Source organism: Tenrec ecaudatus, chromosome 6 (assembly GCF_050624435.1).
Source record: "Tenrec ecaudatus isolate mTenEca1 chromosome 6, mTenEca1.hap1, whole genome shotgun sequence".
Taxonomy (NCBI): Eukaryota; Metazoa; Chordata; class Mammalia; order Afrosoricida; family Tenrecidae; genus Tenrec; species Tenrec ecaudatus.
This window is the reverse complement of record NC_134535.1, coordinates 13,451,175-13,460,131: the sequence shown is the minus strand read 5'-3', so window position 1 is coordinate 13,460,131 and position 8,957 is coordinate 13,451,175. Positions and strand designations below refer to the sequence as shown.

The following is an 8,957-nucleotide window of genomic DNA, read 5'->3' as shown; positions in this document are numbered from 1 at the left end:
TCAAATCCACCCCCTTGCTCCAATTCTCTCTTGGTGAGGCGTTCCCTTTTGTGATGTAAAGAAGCGCACAGCTCTAGAAGCCGTGAGCAGATTCCGGTGCAGGTTCCAGAGACACCAGCCCCCCTAGCCTTGTGTTGTTACCGAGACTAACCCAGCTAGCTCTCCAATCCACTAAGACGCCCAGAGTACTTCTATCACAGTTCATCAGGAACTATGGGCAGAGACAACAAAAACGGGTTGGTTGACAGTCAGGTCAGAATACGAAGAAAGTGTAATGGAGCAGTGTGCGCTCAGACATGGGGGTCAGCAAGATCAGTGAGCCAGGGTTATAAGATCCGGAGACTTGGAAATGGGACAAATTCATTAGCCTTCATTTGTTATCTGAAAAAAGAATGAGTTGCTGGTGTTTCCATGAGCCTGATCGGCTAAAAACAATTATGTGAAACAAGACAAGCAGCCTGTAAAAGTTATAGTTGAAGACCTATTATAAACTTAAAAAATTTCTATGTGGGTGTATTGTATTTGATCACCTCATGTGGCTTCCTTGGGTTGTCTGTTTGTCTCAGTGTAACAGCTCTCCCCCCACCCCTCTCTCCCTGGGTCTTCCTTTAAGCCTAGCAGAATGGTCAAACTGAGCATTCACAGGGTCCCACCCACCTGATGTACTCCGGCCCCTCCTCCCAAAAGGTTTTCATGTACCTCATTTGCATTAGCAGCAAGTGGTCCAATCCTCTTGGAGGGCCACAAGCACCTTATTTGCATAGTCCTGTCCCATCATTGTGTAGGAGTCTCAAAGACTCGGTGGCTAGAAGGACCGTATGTGGTAGTCATGGGGGCCCTCTGGGAGCATGAGGAAGCAGCTAGGCACATTGACTTGAGACAGGATCCCATTCCATTCTCGCGCCATTCCTGAGACTGGGAGAGCAGGTCAGAGTGGGGGATGGAGGAGCTGAAGGAGCACCCCATTGGTCCTCCCACCACTGCATATGGTTCCCCCCACTACAGCCAGACGGTTGGCAAGTGTGCGCCTTTCTTTATTGGTAACACTTTCTCTGAGTGGAGGACAGCCCCCTTGACATGGTGCTTAGTACTTCGAGGCCCTGGATTTGCGACTTTCTCCAATTTTCTCCTCCAGTGCTTTCTGCAAGTTCATGTTCATCGCATTTTTCCGGTACCACCGTCCTACGGAGAAAGGGCAGGCGTTGGCACAGAGCACCAGAGCGCCCTACTGGTGACCCAACCCCCCTCCTGGCCATCTCCAAGACTGGAGCTCCTGCCTCCATGCCCCCCACCCCAGCTCCCACTTGCCCAGATCATCCGTCTTCCTGCCGTGCCAGTGTTCCGGGTCCCTCACAGACTTCTCGATCACCTCCGGGGTGTACGAGTCCTTCATAAGGCTCTTCGTCTGACCGGGGGCCCCTGTGGAACCCCCACAAAGAAACCCCCCAAGGGCCTGCCTCAACGGAAGTCCAGTGCACCCCGGTTCATATCTGGGTGTCACTCCCCTTCCGGATGGTGGGTTGCGGGGCTCAGGGGCAATTTCAGAGTAAGCTAGGCCTGGCTGCAAAGCTCCACGCAGTCATTGATGGGCATGGGTCTGAGGCCGGCGGCAACCTCCCTGAGCTTCAGTTTATCTAGGCAAAGGCTGACAACCTTCCTGCCAGGCTGGGAGGGTGAGATGGCAGGGCGTCCCATGGGGAAGGTGGCAGGTGGCAATGACACAAGGCGCGTCTTTTCAGAAAACGTACCTCTAGATGCAAAATGAAAACACGCACATAAAAGTAAGTCACCTAACTCAGCAGAAAACGCCCAGATCTGAGCAATCAGAAAGAGAATATAAAATAAATGCACTTCACGTTGGCAGGTACGAGAGAGTGAGCGGGCCATGGGGAAGGGCCTAGAACGTGGGCGTAGATGGGACTTTTAGGACGGAGGCGTCGTATACCAACAAACAGTTCAGCTCAATGGATGTCGAGACACGTGGAGGTAGTGTCAAAGGAACCTGGGGTGAGGGCGGATGGCTGAGGGGGACACAGGGGAAGCCAGCTGAGCCGTGTCCTGCTCTTACTGAAGCTGGGAGACGTGTGCACATCGACTCCTCAACTCATTCTGCTGCTACGTCAGTTTAAAAACGACCCTCACAAACATAGACACGCCCACTCAGTGCATCGGTAACACGGGAAGCGGCTGAGAAAGTGGCCAACGGGAAGAGACAGGTAAAGTCATTCACCAGAATGATACACTCAACCCACTGCCACCAAGTCCCTGCTGACACCCAGTGACGCTGGAGCACAGGGTAGAACTTACCCCTGGGGTGGGGGGTGGGGCAGTGATGGGACTGTAGCTCTTTCTGAGAGCAGGAAGCCTCCTCGTTCTCCCAGAGGGCAGCTGGTGCTTTGGGACATCTGATTAGCAGCCTGACCAGGGCTCCAAGAACAGTGGGGAGCACAGTAGGAGTGGGGGTGGGGGCTGATGTGGAACATCACAAGAGGGGTTAAAATGCAGGGTAAATGGGAAGTGCTCCCCTAGAAAGGGAGGAGCCCTGGTGGTGTAGCGGTTACACTTTGGGCTGCTAACCTCAAGGTGAGCGGTTTGAAACCACCAGCTGCTCCTAAGGAGACATGCTGGGCTCTCTACTCCCATAAAGAATGACAGGCTCAGAAGTCACTGTGAGTCAGAATCGACTCGATGGCGGTGAAGCACAAGTCTGCACGAGCTTACCTTGCTTTTTCGGTAATCTTGCTCCTTGGAGACTCTGAACCGAGCAAATAGGAACCCAAAGCAATCTGGTCTAGCTATATTGATAAAAATCCTCATACACTTTAGGACTGAGGTACGATGAGAAATAACGGGCTAGCAATGATTGCTATCATTATTCTAAACATGCTGGCCTTGGAAGACTCTCCAGCGAGATCAAGCCCAAACTGACAGAAATACAAGGAGAAATCAACAAATCTGCCTTCAGGGGTCAGAGGTTAAATACGTCTTTCAGTAATGAACAGATGGAGCAAAGGATGCTAATAAAGCACTCAGAGATGTGTACCAGAGCGAGTCGCCAGCCTGTTCTATTGGACAGGCACAGAACCTGACCCAAGAGATTTCTTTTTAAGCACACACCAGTCATCTCCCCAAACTCGGCCCATCTGCTGGGCTGGGAGCGCCATTTCCTAAGACCGGAAACCATCCCAGGCCCTGTTCCCTAGCGGTGATGCGAGCAAACTGGAACCCAGGGGTTATTTTGTTTTGTTTTGAAGGCGGTGTGTATTGTGTGTGGGGCTTAGGACTTTCAAGGCTTATGTAACAGGACCTAGGACAGAGATCGGATGTCGAAAAGAACTTGGAGGCTGGCATCTCCGAAAGGAGGTGGCTGGAAACCAGAACTGCCACATCGTGGGAATAAGGATCAGTTCAGGCCCGGGCGGGGGTGGGGGTGCGGGTGCTGAGGATGTGTTAAGAGGATTGCTGTTGCTTCTTAGGTGCTGCGATCCTTCACAAAGCACAGGTGCGGTCACTCTCAGGTGAGCTGTACATGCTGCCTGCCACCAGGGCCGTCCCAACTCTGAGTGACCCCAGAGGAGAGAGTCCAGCTGCCCCACAGGGTGAGCCGCAGGCTGTAAACTTCACAGAAAGGCTCTCTGGAGGAGCTGGCGGGGAGGCACTGCGGAGGCTGCTCTCAAGGTCGGCCCTTCAAACTTAGCAGCTACTTCAGAGGAGACAGACAAAGATGGAGTGGCCCAGTGGCAGCCACCACAGGCTCAAACATAGGTGTCTTTGTGAGGATGGTGTGGGAAGGGGCAGAGTTTCGTTCTTCGGTACATCAGGTCACTGTGAGTTGGAACCAACTCGATAGGAGCAGCCTGGTGTTACCTGTCACCTCAGAAAGCTGAATGATTGACTCATGGGGGCTGCAGAGAACTAAGGAAACCTGGGGAAACTGGGGGCACCTGGGAGGGAACTTGGAGGGACCTGGGAGGAGCTAGGGGAGCGGAGGAGAGCTACAAAGAGCCGGGAGAGCAGGTGCAACCTGGCTCCAGCTCACCTTTGGCACTGTTCTGTTCCTTAGGCTGAATGACAGGGACACACTTGGTTTTCTGTTCTACATACATGCAGCTGTAGGTGAGAGCTATTTTGTGATCCTTGTTGAAGGAATGTGGGGAGCAGGGCCCTTGCGCCCCCAGCCGGAGGAGACTCTGAGCTATAGCTCCCCCTTCCTGCCTCCACCACCCTGGTGACTAACCCAAAGGGAACCCCAGAAACGCTTTGACTGGTGTCCGGTTCCGCAGGGGCCAGGCGTCTGTGCCAGGTGGAGGGAGGAAGGGGGAGGGCCAGAGAGAGCCGGCCCACTGCAATGAGGTTGGACTGGATTGTGGGGCCAGAGAGAAAGCTCCTGTCTGCTGACCATAGACACCACCACCACCACCACCACCGCCCCTGGCCAGATCACTCCTGAAAACGCTTAGGTCACAGGGGAAGGGACCTGTCCCCAGGGACAGCAGCAGTACAACCTGCCTTAGAACAGAAGGTCACATCATGTGACCTAGAGATCTCGGTAACTTGTCTCCAGTCTAATGGCTCACCCCCACCAGTAAGACTGCTCTGACCCTTGGGGACACGGGAGACACCAGCCACTCTCCGTCCTGTTGAACTCTCAGAAAGGAGGGTGAGCCAACGGCTTGGACCACACCTTCCCTACAGCATGCTCCATGGAATCCAGCCCACAACCCGGGCAGCGCTGTTCGCATCAGCCCCGAGGGTCAGAAAGGTAAAGGACCTTGCTCAAGGTCACCCAGCTAGGATGTGGCAGAACTCAGCTTGGAACCAGGACACCAGATGTTGTCACCATGGCCAACATGCCCAGGCCAGCAGTGACCAGGGCTCCTCCTGGCTGATGTAGAAGCCAGGGGTGTCCAGGAAGTGAGGGGCTCCCCACCAACTGGGCCTTGTACACAGTGCGATCGAGGGGGCTGGACATTCCCAGTAACGGGCACAGGGCCAGACACAGAGGCGACCCTTGGTGGCAACCACATGAGTCACCCCATATGAGGTTCAGGATTGAGGTGGCACCCCAAAGGCCTTCCCTGGCCAATGTCGTTGGGACCATGGGTCTTCATAGCCTCCACCCTTGCCCTTGGCCTGACCTTGAAACAAGTTTGAACGCATGTTGTAGCCCAGGTCGTAGTAGTCGGAGAAGATGGAGGAGATTTCCATAGGGCTCTGCATCCTGCTGGACCACGGGCTTGACCTCTTTGGGCTTTCCACGACTTCGCCAAGGGCCCTTCGAGCCTGACAGGAGGAGGTGGGAGGAGGGGATGGAGAAAAGACCAGGGTTGGAAAGCAGGGTCCAGCCCCACATCTCGCCTCTAACTCCTCTTCCCTCGGACACTGTCCTCACCAGCATGAGCCCAACTAGCAGCCTGCGGGCAGCCCCCTGAAAAGCCCTGGGGTCTGGGTGGTCTGGGAGCCCCACAGAGACACACTCACTCCCTGCCATTGAGTCGATGCTGACTCATCGCGAGTGTACAGGACAGGGTAGAACTGCCCCTGTGGGTTTCTGAGGCTGTAAGTCTGTGTGGGAGTAGAAAGCCCCATCTCTTCCCTCCGAGTGACTGATGGTTTCCAACTTCCAACCTTGAGGATGGAAGCCCCGTGCATAAGCATTACACGACTGTGCTACCCGGGCAGGCTCCCCTTTGAACGCTAGCGATCCGAAAAGCTCCAGGCAGAGAGCTGCTACTCTGGGCAGCCCGCCCCCGCCTCCCAACCCCACACCCAGGGACCTGATGTAGGGTTTCAGAGACTGAATTAAAAGCAAACAGGTCAGTTCTGACTCGTAGCAACCAGCAGACTTCATAGGACACAGAACAACTGCTCCTTCGAGCTTCTGAGACTACACGTTCACATGCGCAGAGAGCCTCGTCTTACTCCTGCAGAGCCACGGGGGGGGGGGGGAGTTTGAACCCCTGACCCTGCAGAGAGCGGCCCTGTGCTTAACCCATGGCATCACCAGCCTTCCTTGTTGTCCTGGTCACTCAAGGTCACTGACAAGGAGGTGATGCCAACTCCTAGCAACCCCAGAGGACAAGGTAGAACTTCCTTGTGCATTTCTGAGATGTCACTCACTATGGAAGTAGAAAGCCCTGTCTTTCTCCCGAAGAGCAGCTGGTGGCTTTGAACTGCGGACCTTGCGGTTAGCAGTCTAAGGCGTAACCACTATGTCGGGGATGGGGAGGGTGGGGGTCACATGATGAGCAAAGCAGAGGGCCTCTGGAAACAAAGCATGACTCCAGGTCAGCTCCAGGTGGACCTTCAGATGTCACCGAGACCCACTCTGTCCTGCTGTTCACGAGGAAACTGAGGCCCAGAGCATCGGGCGATGGGCTGGGAAAGTTGGGGTGTCGTGTAATTCTGCTAGATACCAGCTGCTGACTTCGGGCAAGTCCGCTCTTCACCAGGTCTCAGTTTCCCTACTTGCAAAACAGAAGAAAGCGCAGAACTGAAGAGTCTTTGAGTCGCTATCAGCTCTGATGTTTGATGGGGAGAGGGGGAAATCAGCTCTGTTGATCCCAACCCCAGACAGGCTCGGTGGCTGAGAGAGAAATGCCATCTGCCCAAGGCTGAGAGAGAGTGAGCGGTCATGACTTTCCACCTGAACCCCAGGCCGGGACGGGAGCCCTCAGGAGAGCAGGGCATTACACCCCCTTGGACTTGCCCCTGCAAGGTGACAAAGTGGAGGGGGGCTTGGGATGCAGCGAGAGCTGCAAGGACCCTGGATCTTCCGCTTGCTCTGAGGGTGACCCCAAACGGATCCTATCACCTCTTGGGGCTTACATGTCCCCCTCTGCAATCAACGGGCAACAGCATGTCCTGCCTGGCCTCTAATGTAATGGTGAAACAGTTATGAGAGTTGAGATGGTGGCCTTGAAGCTATCTGAGAAGTCCTTCACGGTCCATCCTGCATGACCAGTGAGTCCAAGGGCAAGTCTCCATTGGTTAGCAGTGACTGCCTAGAATGGAAGATGCCCTGTGGTGCCGCGGGGAGGCGTTGGGCTGCTAGCTGAAAGGTCAGCAGTTCAAACACACAAGCTGCTCCATGGGAGAAAGAGGAGGCAGCCTGACTCTGAAGATTGACAGGCTTGGAACCCCTATGGAACAGTTGTCCTCTGTCCTATATTCTCTGAGTCAGAATTGTGCAATTGCAGCAGTTGGCTTAGGATGGTTTACATCAAGTGGGAGAATGCCGACATCCATTAGCGATGTCTGCCTTGAGCGCAGGTAAGGAGCTCTGGGGTACATTTGCCAAGAATCTGCCAGGCGGGTCGAGTCTAGCGACCTCGTTTTACACGTGTGGACTGAAGGCTATGAAGGGGGAAGTCATGTATTCAAAATTACTCAACATGCAGGGCCAGAGGCAGGATTCAAGCCTACATCTTATTTTTAACTTACTGCACGCTGTCTGCCCCAGAGACGCTCCAATCGTCAGCATCCAGTCCAAACACAGGACCTGTAGTAGCTACAAAGGCCACAGAGCCAGGCTTCCCGTTTGCATGTGGGTGCCACGCAGGCGGCACTCTCAGCCTCAGGCATGTAATCTATAAAACGTGGGGACAGTCGTGCTTCCTCCTTGTGCTGCCGGGAGATTGGGAAGAGGAAATCGACTGCTGTGTGTGAAGAGCTTAAACAGGGCACGACACCTGCACATAACAGGTGCTCAGTACATATTGGCCTTCTCGTGATGCTATTACGGGGCTCTGGTAGGCGCCCTGGTGGAGAACAAGCAGCCCAACGCATTACCTGGCCTGCACTCATGGCAGACATCACTGATCGATGCTGGTACTGTCTCCCTCTGATATATGCCCTCCCTCTTAAGCCAACCAGTTTCTAACCTACCAGCCACTCCTTGGGAGAGAGATGGGGTGTTTCTACTCCCGTGAAGAGATACAGCCTCAGACACTCACAGAGGCAGTTCAACCTTTTCCTACAGGTCGCCACAAGTTGGCCTCTACTCCGTGGCAGTGTGTTTGGCTTTGAGTTTGAAGTCAAAGCAGGAGGCGGCCTGGGAGCACAGTGAGGAGTTGAGTGCTCAGCCGCAAACGGCAAGGTGGACAGTTCAAACCCACCAGCTGCTCTGCGGCATGAAGGAAGTGGCAATCTTCCTCAAGATGTACAGCATTGGGAACCCCCCGGGCAGGGGGCAGTTCTACTCTGTCCTGCAGGGTCACTGAGAGTTGACATTGGCATTGACCCAACGACATCAAGTTTAATATAAGCAGATAGAGGGACCCTCACTTTAAGTCTCCCTGGGTAACCCTCCTGCCGCCCCCTTAGCCCCTGTCCCTCTGGTCTGACCTGTTCCTCCGTGACTAGCTCATTCACAAGGTTGCTCCCGAACTTGTGACGAATGTTGTCAGGGATGACACTCTTCTCTGGGCCTGAGGGCGAGCCCCTCCTGCCCAAGCCAGCTCCTCCTTCCAGCCCTTGGCCTGGCAGCACCCCCTCCTGGCAGGTGTCCCTCATGGTGCATCTGGAGCCCCCCTTCTGTGGGGACCCGGGCTTGTTGTCCGTCCCCAGAGAGGTCCTACGGGCAGGCGTTGGGGGCGGGCAGTACATCTTCTCCCTGGGAGCCAGCCTCAGCTGGCTGCTTCCAGGCCTGTCTCGCTGTCCTGGGGGAGTCTGGCGCTGCGAGGTGGCAGAGGGGCTGGGGGCAATTCTGCAGGTATCTCTGTCCTGCTGGGCCTCCTTGCTGTTCTGGTGGGCCCTGTTCAAATTGGTTGTACCTGAGTGAGGAGACAGAGACAGACAGCTGGTCAGGCAGACCCAGGCAGTGGCAGGCAGGAAGGGGACACAGGGATGGGTGGGAGAGTAGACAAGAGAAGTCCGGGGACAGCGGTATGGTGAGAAGAGAGGGGTCACATCCTGTGTCACTTTGGGCCAGAGGGGCTACAGCCAAGGGCTGTCCA

General features: G+C 55.0%; 1 protein-coding gene across 1 annotated transcript; it reads right to left on the bottom strand.

Moving 5' to 3' along the window:
• Positions 1-1,084: 1,084 nt before the first annotated feature.
• On the bottom strand, positions 1,085-8,514 carry CIMIP4 (ciliary microtubule inner protein 4). The gene is made up of 4 exons (XM_075552632.1): positions 8,347-8,514; positions 5,139-5,283; positions 1,309-1,419; positions 1,085-1,182 (listed from the first exon to the last, which is right to left on the bottom strand). The coding sequence occupies exons 1-4, from the start codon at positions 8,512-8,514 to the stop codon at positions 1,085-1,087; spliced, it is 522 nt and encodes a 173-aa protein (XP_075408747.1).
• Between the last annotated feature and the right edge of the window lie 443 nt (positions 8,515-8,957).

Coding starts and splice junctions, on each gene's coding strand:
- CIMIP4 (XM_075552632.1), bottom strand. CDS start 8,514: ATGAGGGACACCTGCCAGGAGGGGGTGCTGCCAGGCCAAGGGCTGGAA. Junction 5,284..8,346: donor AGCTAGTCACGGAGGAACAG/GTCAGACCAGAG, acceptor TCCTCCTGTCAG/GCTCGAAGGGCCCTTGGCGA. Junction 1,420..5,138: donor GCGTTCAAACTTGTTTCAAG/GTCAGGCCAAGG, acceptor GGGGTTCCACAG/GGGCCCCCGGTCAGACGAAG.